Below are 18,689 nucleotides of genomic sequence, written 5' to 3' on the forward strand. Positions count from 1 at the left end.
TTCTTTTTATATGGCTACAATCTGTCATCAAGCAGCTTTAAAAGGCACTGACTCTACCCTTAATGTCTACACTGGAGCACGAAAAGTGGCAGACAATGACTCTTGCGTACTAACCAATGGTCACTGAAGTGTTTGAGAGAAGTCTATCTTTGTTCATGTTGCCCGAGAATGTAGATTTTGTGCATGCATTAATCGCTAGCGTTGCCATGACATGGACAAACTACCGATTGGCCAGGTAACATGCAAATCAATGTGCATGCAACAACGTATCGACAAGCCTTTTTGGCTACTTCTGAAATATAACTTCCTGGCGAATACATTATTTCAGATTCGTGATTATTGGGACGATGAGGTACCGGCCACCATGTATTCCCGACCCTACGCTCAACAGCAGAAACAATAGTAACTGCGCCATGCACTGTGGTTTCCCTTGAGTGATAAACAGCACAGCTAAACTAAACACACAAAAAGTCCCTTTCATTGACAAAGCACAGCCAACATAGCCAACCTTACATATGCAAGGAACTTCGTGGTCCAATACTTCAGCATACTGAATTCCTAGGATTTATCAACATTGCAAGGTTCAAAAATCTGAATAAGTGAACTGCGCACTGGTCGGCCACCTAAGTTGAAACATTAGTTCACTGAATTGAAAGATTTCACTGCATGTCACAGTATAAGATCTAAAGGCGCTACATTGCAAACCTTTTTGAGAGGCCACCTTCTCGGGGGTTAAAGCAGGCCTCGGCTGCATCTGCCCCTTGCCCGGCACTTATTTGACAGTTTTCCTGTCACGTTGCGGCGCCTCAGTTGATATGTCATCCAATAGACAGTGGTTGCCATGTAGCAAAAAGGGAATCCACTGAGGCCCGAAACAAGATGCCCCAGCCCCCTTTTCGAGCCATCCGTTGCTCCCAGCATAGATCTGGAATATAAAGAGTTGCATTAGGCATTATATTTCAACACGCACAATAAACACCGTCTAGAATATCCTGAAACAGCAGGAGCTGCATACGCCTGCGTGGGTGGACATTACATCTAAGAGTTCTAGCAAGTCACCCTTCTGCATTTTCTTAAATGACAGCCCATCACGGATATAGCACAAACAATGAATTGTTATACAAAATTCTCTCCACGACTAAGGCAAAGCAAAAAAATATCGACTGTGCAGAAAGCTTAGCTTACAGCAGCATAGGCAGGTAAAATTTGGCATTCGAAATACAAGCGGCAAGAAAAGCTAGCAAAAAATATGGTTGATCGCTCTTTCATAGGAATCAGTGGAACACAGAAGGGAAACATGTCTTCCCAGAAGCGGTTGCATTCTTATTGTACATTAAGAATTAAGTTGCAAGTAGTCATCAACGGCACCTTACCACTGCACAGCGATCCTCGACAATTGCCACAAGCGAATGTAGTGGACCGACTTGTTACCGGGAAACATCCCCTAAAGACACTGCATTGCACGCGCTGGAGCACTGTGCACATCCGCCATAAACCACAGTCGTTCGAAAGCTCTACGAGCGAAACCGAATGTGTTTTTAGTAAATCGCTTCGTGAACTCGCGCTCTGTTCTGTTGCCGAGTTGCTTCAGCGAAGGCACGAGCATTTTGGTCTGGCTCCATAGTGCCTTGGGCAGCCGCTTGTGATGTGCTCAGCTTCAGGAATGCGAGTAGCAGAGTTCGTAGCACGCACCGCAAACGTGCAAAGGCATTCTGCTTCACACTGGCGTATCTCGCGCCAGACTGGCGTATTTCGCCAGAAGCGAAATTCGCCCATTGACGTTGTTGCCTTTTTGCGCCACTTAACGCCACGGTTATCTTAGTTGGTGCCATCACAAGCGAAGCAGCAGGCAGCATGTAAGCACTGCTGATCAGGGGCGTAGCCAGGGGGGGTGGAGGGCTTATGGGGCTTCAGCCCCCCGCCCCCAGAAATTTTTTCGTGCTGTCCATGCACCCCCGACAAAAGCAACCCCTGTGCCGGAAATCATTCTGGCTTTTGTCCAGAGCGCCTTTCTCACGCTCCAAAAGCCATTTAACTGCGAAAATTGCGAATTCGGGCTGAATTTCGCGGCAACCCGCATGCACCGGGAGTCACATAACGCAAGCAGCCCCATTAGAGCACAAAGTTTCAAGGATGTTTTCATGGCGAACGGGCTCGCCACGGCATCTCGCGGAGGCCGCGGAATCTGCTCTATCGTGGAATTTAAGGAGCGCGTGGATATCAATTCCGAAACTTTATGGGTATAAAGTTCTCATAAACTTTTGGTGTGAAAGGTGCATTGAAATTTCCAAACGTGTGCTTTATATTTTCAATTGCGGAACTTTGTAAGTTTAATGCTCCCTTAAATATTTGACGCCAAAGGTCCATTGACTTTTCCAAAGTCACACATCGGGCCGTACAACGAGACAAGCCAAATGAACACGCTATCAGACAAGTTGACAAAGCCCGCAGCGAGGCCCGATGAGACGAAGCGTTGTTGTGGTTCATTCGTGCCGTCATGTCACATAAAAAAATATCAACATTTTTTTTTCACCTGCGCCGAAGCATCCAGTGATGACACTAAAGCCAGCCAACGCAACTACGTTCTTATTTCTTTTTTTTTTACTTTAACTTTTAATCGCGAGGACACATTCAGCCTCTTCAATTTTTTTGTTCTCGCTCCCCTTCCCGCGCGCTGCCAGAGCCAGCCAGAGCGCATGCGTTTTTCTCGCGTTGCCCTGACCACCGCGTGGCGCACTTCGGTGCGCGTTCGGTTTTCTCTGGCCGAGGGCAGTTTCGCCTGGCAGAGCATTGGACGCTATCTAGCTACCAGACGAGAAAAAGAAACAATGGTCGCTAGCCGCCATGACTGTGGGGACTCGACGGATTGCAGCGCGTTCGCTTGAGCGCAACCTCTCCAGAAAGTCTTGTCTCGCCGGTGTAGGATACCGAGCAGTATGCGCATGGTTCTTAGTGGACCAAGGGTCTCGTGTTTTATTCGACATTCCTTTAATAGCCACATTAGTTGCCCGAAGTAGGCATTCGATTGTGACCAACATACTTCGCGTTTTTTTTTATTATGGTTCCCCCGCTCCACTGAAGCAAAAAAGAAGCGTTGCTGTGGTGCAGCGAATTGTCGCATGGTGAAAGTGGTATTTTGTTACTTCTTTTGCGGAAAGAAGAGGCCATGGGACGCTTCAGTTGCCGGATTCTCTTATTATATTATTGCGATAGCAATTATATGGACACTCTATGCGCATTCCTGCCGTCGCCGTCGCGCTCATATTCCGCATAAAGTCCAAGTGCGATAACATCGTGACCCCGCGCCGCATGCTGTATGTGCGAGTGAAATCGTGTGGGGGGGTGGCGGAGGTGACGATAGTGGCTCAGTCTTGTGCGCGCAAGGGAGAAAAGTGCGGAGCAAGCGCGCCCCCTTCCGTCGCTAGTGATACATCGGGGGGAATGGATGGAATGGGGGCAGGATCTAGGATTCTGTGATTGCGCAACCTGTTAATTTGCCTCGTTTGACGCATTATATACCGTGACTTTTATCTTAGATACGTACACTCTAAGCCAAAAAGGACTAAAAAGGGTAGGGGGGTTAGTCTCTTTGGGGAGCAAGTGCATTGCCACAACCATTAGTCCCTGAAGGACGAAGCATTCGTCCCTTCGAGAGTAACTGCAAAAGGACGAACTGTTCGTCCTCTAGAAGTTGCTCCCAAGGGGACTAACAGATGCTCCTTGCACATGCTCCCACAAAAGACTAAATATTCATCCTTCAAGATGCTCCCCCTCAGACTAACAGTTCGTCCTGTAGGACTAAACATTCATCCCTGTACATACTCCCCACAAGGACTAAATCTTCATCCTTTCCAATCCTCCCCCTCAGACTAACAATTTGTCTTATAGGACTAACAGTTTATCCTCACAGATGATCCAGTGGGGAGCACCACTTTCTCCCATAGGACCAACTTTTACACTAGCTTTGCACTGCCAGGGATGAATTGTTCCTCCACTGGGGATTAATGTTTCATCCTCAAACGTTCCATATAGAGCCTTCTCAGTGTCTGCCTTGGCTGAGGGTTGCATGCTGCAACTTGGTCAAAACATTGTCATAACAGAAAAGTGGGGTGGGGGTGTGAAAAATAATTTATTTTTCAAGCATCTTAAATGCTATGAAACATTACTGCTTCAGCAAAGTCTGTGCCACACGGACAAGTGGCGTCGCTTGTATGCCACTGCTTACACCAATCAGGCGGCACAGCAGGTCAAAAGTTTGCTGTGCTTTTGCACAAAAAACTATGTCAAAAGTCCAGTACAATGCCATTTGTGTGGCGACAGCTTGTAGTAGGTTGGGCGCCTGGATCTCCAGCACTTCCAGCTGGATCGTAAACTCTAGCAGCTCCAGAATGTTGCCGGTGTAGGTCACAGTCGGTACGTGCACCGCTTCAGGCTCCTGGAAGAGTGATGCATTGCAAGTGGCCTTAAGAGTAATATCATTCAGAAAAAGCAATATGTATTCAGAATAAGATACATGACGGTTCAGGCATTTTAATTTTTTCCCAAAAGATGGCAAACATTTTTTTTTCTTTCTGCTAATTTCTACCCCAAATATTCTTTTCAGTGAAGAAATCTCATCAGATAAACTTTCAGTGGCTTTTTGATCAGCTCACTAATTTTATTGATGCTGATATGAGCAGTTATAATTTCATAATTTGCACTTTACATTAAGTTTTACAGTGCCCAGAAAAATGTATTGAGAAGCAGCCTTGCAAGAGTACACTAACACAAACAGAATTACCACTTATTTGGAAACGTTATGCAAGTGCATGGCTGGAACAAACACTGCAGAAAGTGCATCCTGTTACCAGTGAACTTGCACAGTTCAGCTACCACAGGAACTTTAGCATAAGGAGTGCACAGCCCCCATGCTCCCCAGCTGTCTGCATAATTTACTGTCTCCGCTGAATTTATTTTTCAGAGGACGTAAAAAATGTTAACTTTAGTAAAAAGAAGTAATGATTGCTAAGGCAACAGGGGCTGATGATTGATCTCGACTTTGCTAGGAGCCTTTTGTATCAAGTACACTAAGTTTATACGGATTCATAGGTGCCCATGAATTGCGTTCTTAGCGCTCAGATTGTTTTAGAGATGCTTTTCTGCTCTAAATAAATGCTGCAAAAAATTTTCTGCACTTTCACATCAATCGTATAGGCACCTTAGGTATAGTCATGTTGCTTTTTCGAATCAAGGCATTTTCTAAAATGAGTGATTTATAAAAAGCATAAAATGCGTACTTTATGCCTATTCTACAGTTTAGGAAATGCCCTATTAATGAGACATCAAGACGTCTCGTTAAAATAGTGAATGCAAAAGTTGCTTCCCCCTGCACTGCTGTTTATTTCATGCATCTATTTTGCGTCTGCTGTGGGAATATGCATATCCTGAACTTCAGAACAGGCATAAAATAGGCCTTTTATGCTTATAATAAATTACTGGGTTTAGGAAATGCCTTGCATTTGAAATATCCGGCACATGGCTATACCTAAGGTGCCTATTCTATGCTCATACACCATTGTCAACCTTGATAGCCCGTTGACAAACAAAGGTACAACCGGACATGGCAAAACCATTGCACCTTACAGCAGCTGTGAGCATTCTAATGTGTTCCTAAAAGAATGAAAGAACTCACGCGACTGCACACAAACGCCTCAACCCGTTCCTTCACCAGGCTGGGCAGCACAAATATGGCCGCGGTGAGCATCAAGTCTGAAAAATAACAAGGTGGTAAAAAGAAAGATTAATAAATACGGCAAATATGAAAGATGAACTAGCCTCTTGCCGCATACTGAAGTCCAACATCCTGCTTGCTCTCTTTTGTTTGCATTATATACTATATGCACAGCAGTTTGTACCCCCTAACTTTGAATATACAAAACCTAAAACTCTAGTAGCCACAGGCTTTTGTTCATTCTGCTCTTTAATAATGGTGGTAACCACAAGCAGGGGTGCCGATGCTGAGATAGTGTTTGCCACCTGCCTCAAGCTTGGGAAGCATGCACATGACGTAAGTCACTAAGCACCGTTGCCACAGTTGCAGGCACAGTACACGCTTTTAATAGATCATAACCAAAACATTCTGTGCTGCTGAGTCCTTGTGCAGGACCACTACGAGCATGTCGCTTGTAGAAACGGAAGCAGCTCATTGTCACTACACTGATGCATGGTCAGGAGTAGAGCACGTATGAAAAAACCTTACTGCACAGACACTCCCAAGGCATACACGTACACATGGTTCTCTTGCCAATGACAGCATGAGCTTAGTAGGAAACGCACTGCACACAGCTAATTAAAAATGTTTCACTATAGGTGACAGCAGGTGCTGCATTTCCATGAAATGGCACTGGTTTTCACTCAGTAGCAGATTGCTATACGGTCATTTCGTACAAAACATCCCAGACACCTACTAAAGTGACCATCAGCGATTTTCTTGAAAAAATTGGGCTACATGGCTATTGTGTGCATAAGGTTTCACCAAAGTATTTTAGTTGCAAAAAATGTTTTGATCATGAGCGCTGAGATCTCCGCAAGCAAGCAAAAGTTGGTTGCAAGTACATATGTTTTAATCAGGTCTGAAACTAGGTGCAATAGCAAATTTTATTTTAGACCATTGTATTGGCGTCCTTCTTTCATATGACGTCATAATTGAATGCATTTGACAATTTTCCATGTTTATTTGGCTCAGTAAAAATGCAATAAAAGTAGCATTTTCCTAACTTTTTTCAATAAACTGCGTTATTTTTTCAGCTACTATAATTTTTCTCCCTTTTCGCCTGTTGCTATAGTGTATGCTAAATGTAATTTGGAATTATTAATAAATATACCTTTTGAGAAGAATACCTCCAAAGTTGGCAGGAAATGAATTTTATGCAATATTCAAGCCAAATTTAAGCATTAAGGCTCTCCTGATAACAGTATGTCAGATAGCTCAATATACGCACCAAGCTCTTAGCTTGCGATTCAGAAATTTTCGTTCGAGTATATTTTGCCTGAAGCAAGAAAACAATATTTGAAGTCGACATCCAACATTACCAGCAGGCACTCTATACATGCCGCTGCTCTCGTCGTCTGCGCGTTGTCTGCTCTTTTCCTTGTCATCTGCCGCCCAGCAGACTATGGCTAGCGTATGGGGTGATCGTTTTTCAGTTTTATGGAATTTTTCAAAAATACCGTGTTGCAGATACCACTATTCTAGTCCTTGAGCTGAATTGTTCAGAGAGGTGTACATGCAACAAAAATCAAAACACATCTTCAACAAAATTACGAGCGCTAACTAATGAATTTCCTAATTAGTTATTGTACGGCACATATTGATTGTCAGGAGTATTCATTTAGAATGAATTTCCTGAATGACATAGGTGTCAAAATACTTCCCAAAGTATGGGATGAAATAGTTACTCTTGTACTTCAATGCATAAAAGCATTTTGTTAAAGTAAGCGGACCAACGGTGAATCTATACGGAGAGTTTGATGGCGCATATCGAAACTGGTGGCATTCTGGAAATTCATTCAAAGTGGATATGCCTGTCACTCTCACCAGCTACAGTGTGTAAATTTCAATACGTATTTCAATTAGGATATTTATTAGCAAACATTTGTTATTTTGTTGAATATGTGTCGATTTTTGATGCAAGTAATGTCCACCCCTCAGAACAATTCAGCTCAAGGACTAGAATTATGGTATCTGCAGTAGCCAACTTATAAAAGTTAAATAAAACTGAAAAATGATCACCCTGTATACTAGCTGTTGAGTGCTGGGTGGCAGATGAAGAGGAGAAGAGCAGACGACAACGCACAGACGATGACAGCAGTGGCATATACACAATTCCTGCTAGTGATATTGGTTGTTGACTTCAAAAATTGTTTTCTCGCTTCAGACAAAATTTACTCAACCGAAAATTTCTGAATCACAAGCTAAGAGGTCGGTGCGTATATTTAGATATTTGAAATATCTTGATCTGGAGTGTCTCAATGCTTAAATTTGGCTTGAATATCACAAGAAACTAAATTTCTTGCCAACTCTGCAGGTATTGTTGGAAAAAATAATTTTATTATTAATTCCAAATTATCTTTAGCATACAGTATGGCAAGAGGCAGAACGGGAGAAAAATTATGGTAGCTCAAAAGCAACGAAGCTTATAGAAAAGATTTCTGAAAACGCAACTTCTATTGCTTCTTTTTTTTACTGAGCCAAAAAAACAATGAAAATTCTAAAATGCATTCAATTGTGATGTCATATGAAAGAAGGATGCCAATACAATCTGTTATTGCACCTAGTTTCAGACCTGAATAAAGAATATGTACCTCCAACCAACTTTTGCTTCTTTGCAGAAATCTCAAAGAGCACTCATGTAAGCAAAACATTTTCTGTAACAAAAATACTTTGGTGAAACCTTATTCGAACAATAGCCATCTAGCCCATTTTTTTTTTCAAGAAAATCAATGATGGTCACTTTTTGTGTCTGGGGCGTTTTGCATGAAATGACCCTATACAAATGTGCACAGAGGCGTCGGGGAAAGCAGGGCAAGTCGGCTGCCTGTTCTACCACCACATCAGCCGCTGCGTATGCTCCTTGGCATTGCATGGCAATGAAATCTTGTTAAAAGTTTGTGCTTTGTGCTGTCTTGTCCATCCCAGTCATTCTCTTTGCACGCGTAATGCGAAACGTGGGATCATTCTTCACTTACGGCAAGTTGTTTTTTCATCAACTTTCATTGCCATTAATGCAACATTTCTTTAATTCAATTAATAAGTACAAATAATTTCCCCTACGTTGTCCTTTGTGTTATTGTTTGTTGGCTTCTCATGATACAAATGTTTTCATGTGGCACAAAAAGAAGTTAATGTACCTTTGCTGAAAGTACTAAACATACCGTTCTGCTCCGGCTGGGGGACGCCATCTTTCATTTTCTCCAGCCCTATAAGGAAATCTTCAAGGTGGCGTTTCTTCTGGGCACTTTGAAGAATTTTGTGGGCTATTGGGTCAAGGACTCCTCTTAATGCGTCAACCAGGGTCACATTAGTGATTGCTTTAAATTCCTGGAGGACCTAAAAAGTACAAAGTTAGAAAGCGAGAAATTAAGAGCAAGAATTCCAGGCAGCTTTATGGTGTCAGACACTACAGAAGTGCTTCAATTGCTGTGGTAACTGCTTCCTTAAGTTGACACTGGAATCTTGAATAATCTCGCAGGACTGTTATGTTTGTATATCTACAACTGGAAAACAGCCTGGTGAATCAAATAGGATGCCACCTCCTTTATCACAAGATCTTTAACAGTGGCTCGAGAAGTAGGATAGGAATAGAAGAAAGGGTAGAATTGATGCTTTAATGCCGAGATTTACAGAAATTGGAAGAAATTGAGGTATTACAGAAAGCTCACTACATTAAATTATGTAAAAATCCATAAGCAGGAAAGAATATGCGGACATTGACCCAAGTATACCATGAAACTACAGAAATTGAATAAAAACAGAAGAGCCGATTTGGCTTCATGCAGACAGTTTTTGGCGACATGGTCAATGCAGAGTCCTTAAACACTGTGCAGCTTATAAGTTCTCAAGCAATTATCTAAATCATCGAAGACTGCATGCATTAGGTCGCACTAAAATGTGCATCGTGTGAGAAAAGAATGCACAACAAATGCGTACCACGGAGCCAACAGCAAGGGCCGGATATTTTTCAACAATGTTCTTAACACTTGGCGTTTCTTCTGAAATCCACTTCCTCCTCTCAGCAAATGTGCGCATCATAGCATCTAAGAGGTAAATGGTGTCTGGAGAGGCTTTCCTTGCCTGTTTCTGCATGGACTCCACATGCATGAGTAGGCTCATGTCATCCTCAGCATCCCCCATGTCATGAGCCTGGAAAGGCAAGCACGGTTATAAAATACAGGATTTTCATGTCATTTATGCAATATGTTGCACCCCACACACAAAAAGAATGGCATGGCTGCAAGCAACAAGGCCTAAACTACAATCTATTTTCGTAATAAAACTTGGTAGACTGGAAAACAAAAATACATACAGTCGAATCAGACTATATCGAACTCGCAAAAAAAAAACACCTATCAGTTCGATATAGAGCGTAATTCAATACAAGCCCGCTAAATAATTGGATGTCATAAAAGTGCATAACATTTGTAAAATCACTTTAGTGGTGAACCTAGCTTAGTTTCGCATGAAACAGTCCTGCATTTTCTTCTGCTTGAGCAACTTCGCTGTCTGCGACGCACGCACTTCTCCACATTGTCTAAGGAGTCGCAGTCGGAGCAGCTGAGGCCGCAACTTTCCGCATTCCCGTAGAAGCACCAGACTAGTGCAAGCGCACCAATAACTTCGGAGGATGTGGGCAAAGGACCGTCGTTGCTTTCCTCATTGTGCCCACTTTCACTTTTGCTCGGTACAATGTCAGCAATGTAGTCTTCGCTTTCGGGCTCTCCCATGGTTGCGACACCATTATTTGCACTCACAGACTTATCCATCATTGATTTGTCAACAGCTTCCAAAAATTCTGACAGCTGACTCCAAACTTCGGCAACGGGTTCGTCGCATTTATCAGAATTTACAGTCATCACCAAGCACGCAGAAGCCGTGCCGGCACGGCTGAAACAATTTTGAATGAACCACTCGTACACGGCCGTGCGTACGCGTCGGGCACCACGGGCATTGGGTTTGCGAGTTTGGCCACTTTAGCCCTAATCTCCCCCTTATTCTTCCAAGATCATGCTGAGAGTGCTCCTCGAAATCTTGCATGCTGTGGCGACATCCGACTTCTCACCGCGTTCAACTCGATTTAAAATTTCGAGCTTCACGACGAAAGGCAAATTCTACCGCTTCATCACGACAACACTGCGGCAGAAGGCACGCAAGGCGCGCACACAATTAACCAGAAAAGCAGCGAGACAACTCGCACTTCTGCCCTCTTGCGCGATGCCGGCACAATAGCCTCCGATTGGCTGTCTGAGCAAGCGCTGCGGGAGGGCCAAGATCATTTTTTGCAGGGGGTGGCGACTGCTCATCCAAGGCAGCGCATTCTTGGTAGGGAGAGCGGTTGGATGGAGCTGCGCCGCCAGGATTCCCCACTACCGCGAGGGAAAGCCAACTTCTGGGGGCACTTTTCTGCCGCTTGACGTTCGATATATTGGGAGTTGCTGCTATTTTTGCTCGATGTAAGCATCATTTTTGCTATATATACTCACTGTAACTATACTGTGTCCAGAAATTGTTCAGTATATAGAATAATTCGACTTAAATGGGTTCGATATAGTCGGATTCGACTGTAAATCATAAAATTCAGCTTATAACACAAGGTTTTCTTAAAACATATTTCTTGCATTACATCCAGATACTAACGTGTGAAGATATCTTAAGAAGAAAATGTAGCCTTTAAGCAATTAACAATGGTCAAACAAAGAATGTTACGGAGGTTGACAAGGGGACTCGTCTGCCTCAAAGCAACAACTGGTCTGCTTAGCAGTGAATTTATATAAGCAAAGGTCACTCTCCTAGACAGGCAATGGAGGAAGATGAGAAGAAGCTGGTGTATAGAGTAGGGTGAAGGAAGTCAAAGTGGTCAATAAAAAAGGTGGGGGAAAGGTGGTGGTGTTTAGTTCTTATAAGACGGGGACAGGTAGGGGCATTGCTGTTGGTTCTTCACAGAGTGGGGTCATCAATAATGGGGAAGGACCCACACATGCAAGCACACACTGCAACATGGCTGAGGCCTATTTCCAGAAAACAGGAAATAGAACAATGTGCCATTTAGACCTTTAAAAGCAGTGAATTTCTCGCATGGAAGAAGATATGCTATCCCGACATTTCAAAAGCAAGCTTCTTCAAATGTCCAAATAATTGTTGTTCTTGTTTTACAAAAGAAACATGCTTGCACTTCATTGCATGTGTCATCACTTGGTCTTTTTGACACCTACTTATCAGAGGAACACTAATCTGGTCATTTCTTATACTAAGCAACCCAAGTTTTTTGTTTAAGCCCCACCCCGTAATAACTCTTATGGCACCTTTATTATGTTCCTCTAATGTGGCTGTGGCAGATTGCTATATGAAAGCAAATATGTCCTCGATGAATATATCTCAGTCGAAATGACAGATAACCATTCAAATAATTTTTTTACAGTTTACATGATTAGAAAATAACTATTCTTAAAAGCTTAATTACATACTGTCAAATTTTGGTGACACCAATCCTTCCTGCATAATCCTTTGGTATTCATTAAGTAGGATATTATGGTAGATGTCTTTACAACTGTACAGCCCATTAAATGTTCAGAATAGAGTGCTACCTAAACAGCAGGACTGTCCTCAAAAGAATGAGACACTTCAATACATACAAGAGATGGCCGGGAGATTCGCTTCTGTGCAACCTCATTAGTGTGCCTGGTTCTTTTGACAGGCAGGGAACCAGCGGCCTCATCTTGTGTCTTCAGCTTTCTCCTCTGATATTTAGCTTTAAAGCGGAGCTGCACCCGCCAGGAGTCCTGGAAATAAATTAAGCAACTATTGAAACTTTTTTTACACATAATAGAAGTAACAGTCAACACAATAAATTAACAGGAAAATCGCCTAAATTGAACACAGTGAAGCACCATCATGTACATTTCAATGCGTGCTGCTGAGTGCTGTCGAGACTATTAATGACGGTGCTGCCACTTACGGTATAATGTTGCGGCCAGCGCAAAAATTGATTAGCATGTTGCCCTGCCCCTTCTATGTAACAGCCAACATTACAACTGGTGCCAGGGCATTGCCTTGCTCTGTAGTGTGCATATGACACTGAACAACAAAAATTTATATTACACATTGTGTGCCAGCTAACTTTTGGACTTGTGCACTTATTTTGCGCATTGACAGCACAGAAAATGTTACATGTGCTTACATATCCAGTTCCTGTTGAGTCAGCCAGACAGGGGAACTTTGTGATGAGCTCCCTGGCTGCTTCTTCGTAAAGTTTTCCTGGGTACCTATAGAAAGTAAAAAAATATATCAGAAACTAATTATAACCACACTGGCAGTTGCACATACAGAGCCTTTTTCGAAATGTCAGTGGCCTCAACAGTTACATGCCAGAAGGGTCATCCAAGGTGGCAGTGAAGCACATAAGCAAGCATAGTGTTACGTGTAGAAAGACCCCTCACCTCCACCAGAATGTTACGTGCAGAAAGACACAGACGGAAGAAACTATTTACAGGCTGTTTACATTGGAGCCAGAGCGCCAGGCCGACATTCGCTCGCGCCAAGGGCACAGCCCCACTTCGTCGTTCTCGCGGCGGCTCGTCTTTTGAGCATTTTGTGATAATATCGTAATAATATAACTGAAGAAGCCTGTTCCAAATTTGTTAACCTAGCTTCTTATTTCCTTTACTTATTTATTTGTATATACTGCAGCCAAACATTTGGCTATAGCAGGAGTAGGAAGAGAAGAATGAATTTCACAGATACATTCCAACTAATAGCTGTAAGAAATTCATCTAAAGGGCATTCATGTACATTCCCAAAGGCAAAGCATTCCAGCACTGAATCATATGAGGGAAAAAACTGCACAAAACCAAGTCTAAATGAGAACTATGCGGAAAGATAGTTCGAGCATGATATTGACGAGTATTTGAGGGGGCAGAAAATGAAATATAATGCCGAGAATATAGCGAACTTGCATAAATGTGCAAAAACTTCAAACAATCAAAGTGCGACATTTCTGGAGTGTGATAACGTTCAGGTTAGAAAGGTTCCAAGAGGCTGAAAAATATCTATCATTACGACGACAGATAAGCCTAACAGCTTTTTTCTCTACTGATTCTAACAATTTAACGTCTTTTTTATGATGGGGATTTCATGTGATAAAGGCATACTCCAATAATGCGCTTATTAGGGTTATATAGGTTAATAGTCTAGTGTGTTTTGGCGTGGATCGAAGCGTGCACTGCAAATAATCGAGGCGTCGAAGAGCTTCTTGCATGTTAGTTTAATGTGCAACGACCAAGTCATATAGTGCAAAAAAAAACTCCCAAATATTTATCCCAGGAAAATCCAACCTTAAGGAGCATAAAGAAATACGCTCACTAGCCTGCTGCTTCTCGGTATGAGACTAAAAGATATGAAACAAATGCAGTGCTAGCTAGAGGACTGCAGGAATTTGAAAGAACAAGGAACTGCACATTTTCCTGGGTTTCTGCAGCTAGCATGGTTTTGCTTTATCTATGATGCCCCACTGTTACTATATATTCCTAACAATAACCTCATATGTGCTGCTAAGTTTGTTTGGTCACCTTCACCCCGTCACACATGTGCAAGTCCAGAAATATGGAAGGAACTTGGAAAGCATATAAAGTGTGTCACTTCATAATTGCACATGCACTATGCATCACACAAAGCTTTGTAAAAGGGACCACATATGTGGCTCCTGAATGAACAACCCTGCAAATACTTTCACCGGAGTATGCATTGTGCCCTTGCACAGTTATGAAGTAATGCCATGGCATTGACACTTGCATGGTATTAAGACTCTGGTGGGTTCCACAATAATTTAAAGTACTAGAAGCTAGCATCAAGTTAGCACTGAGCTGCGCTCCACACAAAGGAATCAATGCTGTAAAAGCCGAGAAAATAGTGCAGTCATGGAAGTTTCACTAGGCTTATCCTGCAGGGAAGCTGTTTATCAGCACATTCTCCAGAACAACTATTTTCTTGGTATATAAAAACAATACTTCTGGCATAATCTTATGTCGAATTTCATATAGTTGTACACCTTTTCACTTTGAAAAGGTGACCTGCTATTTTGGCCGCAACACCTAGCGGTGCGCTGTGGTCACTTTGGTCATGATGTGATGAATATTTTCCAAGTGTGAAGCTTTTCATGTAATAGATGGGTCACATTTTTTGACGCACAAGTACGAGACTTAATAGAATTACTTGACACATAGAGCATTTTTCGGTCTATAAGTCGCATCTTTGCATAAGTCACATTCCCTTTAAAATGACAGTTTTTCGAAAAATAAGATTGTATATGAATTGCACCGAAAACACGGAACTTATATTTTTCACTTTCCTGGTCGCAAATGCAAGCAGTGAAGAAAGTCTCCCTAGCCTTCACAGCATTGCCTCCTAGATAAACACAGTACATGTCAGTGCCATTACAGCAATTTGTGTTCTGTGTTACCGGATTTTTCAAACATGCTTAAGTCCTTTATGGTACAAGAAATGCTTGGAAGCATAATTTGAATAAAGGTAGGCGCGCAGACACAGACACAAGAGAAGAGAATGAGACAACACAAATGCCAAATATCAACTGAAAGCACACTCTGTGGTGGAAAAGAAAGAGACAAAACTCATTTGTGCATGCTTCAGTATGCTAGTGCTATCTGTCAATCAGGAACACATGCAGGCCTACACCAGAGATCTTTTATGCTCTATTAGTCGCTGAATAATACAACGACCTGTCTGCCCTATGTAGAAATAGCCGCAGCTGAAAGGAACTTTATATTGGTGTGGTATTCGTGCTGCATTGTTATGGTATCGGCACCGAGGACATACCGTGGTGCTGTCTACCGTCAGCACCCGATTATGTAGAAAGTAGGATCACGTGCAGAGCATCTGCTACGGTGTCGCCCACTGCTAGCCTTTGCAACGCATGGGTGCAGAATAACGGCCTGTTGTGGAAAGTATTTTAGCCGAGAGTCTGATTCAGTTGATTTGTATGCTGTATAAACAAATCCTGTGGTTAATTTTCATATTTCTGTGCCTTTATTATACAGCTTTGTTGTGAATTGGTGCTGCAAATACATTCTGCTGGTATTGACGATAGAGCTTCTCTAGAAGGCAAACGCTCGTTAAAAAAAGAAGAAAAAAAAGGTGGCTGGCTCTACAAAACAGTGACAAATTACAGTGTGGGAATAGATTCACACTTCATATCTGCATGAAAACGATGGCAACGAAAAATTATTGAAGGAAGTGAAACGAGCAATCCGTCCGCACCTATTTCAAGCAAAAAAAACTTTCTTTTTATACCGTGCAGGAAGTAAACACGCAGCTGTCATTGCTACAGGTATACTTGCACGCGGTATCACAACAAACTGAGTAACGGCGTTTAGCAAGGCTGACAGTTGGGCAAGTTGGTGAGTAATGATGATAATGTGTATGTGAAGCATCCAACAGAATAGGATAAAACAGAGAAAACAGCGACTGTCTTGCTCCTGATCGACAAGTGGAACTACCATACCCAAGTGTGCGTAGATAAGTTTTGTGTCTTTCTTTTTTGCCTCAGAGAGAACTTTCAGTTGATAGTCTGCGTTTGTGCTTCATTCTCTTCCCTTGAGTCTGTTTTCAAATTATGAATCCATACCAGCTAACTCAACTTACTGTCATTCTAAGCTTGGTAGTATTAACAAAGTAGGTGGGGTGATGACCCACCATTGCTCATTGATTACATCACATGTTATGATTTGTACTATATTAAAACATTGCTACATTGTTGCCTTCTGTCTTTATGTGGGGTAGTGTGGCTTATCGGGGTGTTCAAACGCAGCTTTTATCCAATAATCTTTTGTTATGTATGTACACCAATGTATGTACCAATCAAGTGAAAAATAAGTCAACTAGCCCCTTACAGACTTATATTGCTCGAAATCCTGTACTCGAAGCATGGACAAGGAAAAAACTATGTATGTGGTGTAGACATTGACTGCTGCTGTTTTACTAAGGTGGGCGATACCTGCCCACAAAAATGTTCCAAGATTTTAATGCGAGGAAGCTACTACCTCAACTGCTGAATCTTCTTTCTATACCCACAACTGAAAAACAGTCTTCTTATAGCTTTTACAGGAGAACAAGAGCCAGAATGGCAGCTCAATAAACGTGTCACAGTAGCACATCACACACACAACCATGCAGGATGAAGTGCAAGCATGAAGACATCTCACAGCAATGACATGCCCATAAAGTAAAAGGAGTGACACAGCAGAGGGATCAGAAAATTGATCACCCTGTCATTGATCCCAAAGATCCTCCTTGTCATACAGCAGCGAAGAGTGCACCCCACCTCAGTCCAGAGGAAGGGCCACATAACTGCTGCGCCTGCTCAAGGCAAAAGTGGTAGCAAAGGAAAGGAAGAGAAGGCAAAGGTTACTGACTGGTAAAGATATTGCATGTAACAAAAGATGGCTGCCAGATATTTTCTTCCTTTTTATATGATGTAAAGAGGTGGCATAAGTGATCTTAACCAGGGTGTCGAACCAAACCCTGTATATATATATATATATATATATATATATATATATATATCGATTATGGGTTCAGAAAAAAGCAGCTCGAAGTATAAATAAGAACACTAGTTAGAGTCTTCATGCAGAGAGTAGAGTTTTAAAGTACGCAAGTGGCTTGCATGCGCAAAAACTAGGGGCCACGGTACGGCGCATGCGCAGTACCGTCGCCCCTAGTTTTTGCGTATGCAAGCCGCTTGCGTCCTTTAAACTAAAACTCTCCACCGATCTAAATGGAGACTCATCTAAGTGATTCTGGTACATTGCCGCTGTTGGGTTGACAATTAGATTCCTGAAAAAATATATATATGTGTGAAGGACGTCAACTTATCTAAAATAATTACCCACCGTTGCGCCAGTGCTTCTTGCCCTTTATGCAGTGCCTGTCAATTCGCTGTTTTGGTTTATACAAAGCAATTTATTGCTTTGCCAACCTTAGCGTGTTTGTATTCCTTCAAAATGATGTGCAATACTGTAGCCTACAACTCAACAAGCACTGCACTACCCACAAGCTGAATCCAAGTAGAGCTCATTATTAATCATAACTTTCAATGTGATTGTGCACCAGATGATGCCTTGCCCTGTCACATGTAGAATACATGTATGTAAATAAGTTTTGTTAACGAACATACTCTAGAAACTATTTGTTTTATTTCACTTCAATTCATATTTGACGGTTAATTATTTTCCTCTATTTGACCAGTCTCATATTTTGCTCTCTCCAAACATGAGAATAAATTTCTAGTGTTTTACTCGCTCTCAGTATGATTAGCAATATAAAGAAATGCAGGAAAATGAGCACTGAGAATTGCGAGTGGATGCATCGAATTGGTGCACGTGCTTGCCGCACAATGCAGTCCTCAAAAGATGGCCGGGTTTATCAGCATGCTCATTGTAGCTATTTCCAATGAATTTCCCTTATATTTATATAACAACACCGATTGCCCTTTCCGGTCTGCCAACGGGACAATTTCTTCCACCTCGTGACAAAACTTCTGGTTGTCCCAAGAGCTCGGCACAACATGATTGGAAATGAAAAAGAAATGTAATGAAACTTAAATATACAAGTCCTGGGGAACTTACAAGTGCAGTCACTTGAGCAGTGTTGTCTGGAGTGTTTAAGGTTAGCATGTTTAAGTCAATAGCATTGTGTAATGTGTAGCAGATAAGTTTATTGTGCTGGACCGGTTCGGTGTTGCCAACTGGTTCACAAACCGTTCTAGATCTTTATCCAAGATGGAGTGAAAGGGAGCACACTAAACCCGAACTGAACCCATACTTTTTCCGGTTCGACACCCTGACCTTGACATACATTTTGGTGCACAATATATAAAATCATTATTTTACAGAGTACCTCGCGAGTTCTATGCAAAATGTCTTGG

At 42.2% G+C, this 18,689-nt stretch overlaps 1 protein-coding gene across 1 annotated transcript; it reads right to left on the reverse strand.

The window, feature by feature from the left end:
* Nucleotides 1–4,162: 4,162 nt before the first annotated feature.
* On the reverse strand, nt 4,163–17,189 carry LOC142568168 (uncharacterized). Its single transcript, XM_075678231.1, has 7 exons — nt 17,031–17,189; nt 12,933–13,017; nt 12,388–12,534; nt 9,689–9,901; nt 8,914–9,088; nt 5,672–5,748; nt 4,163–4,435 (listed from the first exon to the last, which is right to left on the reverse strand). The coding sequence occupies exons 1-7, from the start codon at nt 17,036–17,038 to the stop codon at nt 4,163–4,165; spliced, it is 978 nt and encodes a 325-aa protein (XP_075534346.1). The 5' UTR covers nt 17,039–17,189.
* Nucleotides 17,190–18,689: the final 1,500 nt, after the last annotated feature.

This window comes from Dermacentor variabilis, unplaced genomic scaffold (assembly GCF_050947875.1).
Source record: "Dermacentor variabilis isolate Ectoservices unplaced genomic scaffold, ASM5094787v1 scaffold_17, whole genome shotgun sequence".
NCBI classification, from domain to species: Eukaryota; Metazoa; Arthropoda; class Arachnida; order Ixodida; family Ixodidae; genus Dermacentor; species Dermacentor variabilis.

Excerpts from the sequence above, each read along its gene's own strand:
- LOC142568168 (XM_075678231.1), bottom strand. Across the intron at positions 5,749-8,913 it reads CCCCCAGCCGGAGCAGAACG|ACTTGATGCTCACCGCGGCC; the intron begins GTATGTTTAGTA and ends GTTATTTTTCAG. Across the intron at positions 4,436-5,671 it reads AGGCGTTTGTGTGCAGTCGC|GAGCCTGAAGCGGTGCACGT; the intron begins GTGAGTTCTTTC and ends TCACTCTTCCAG.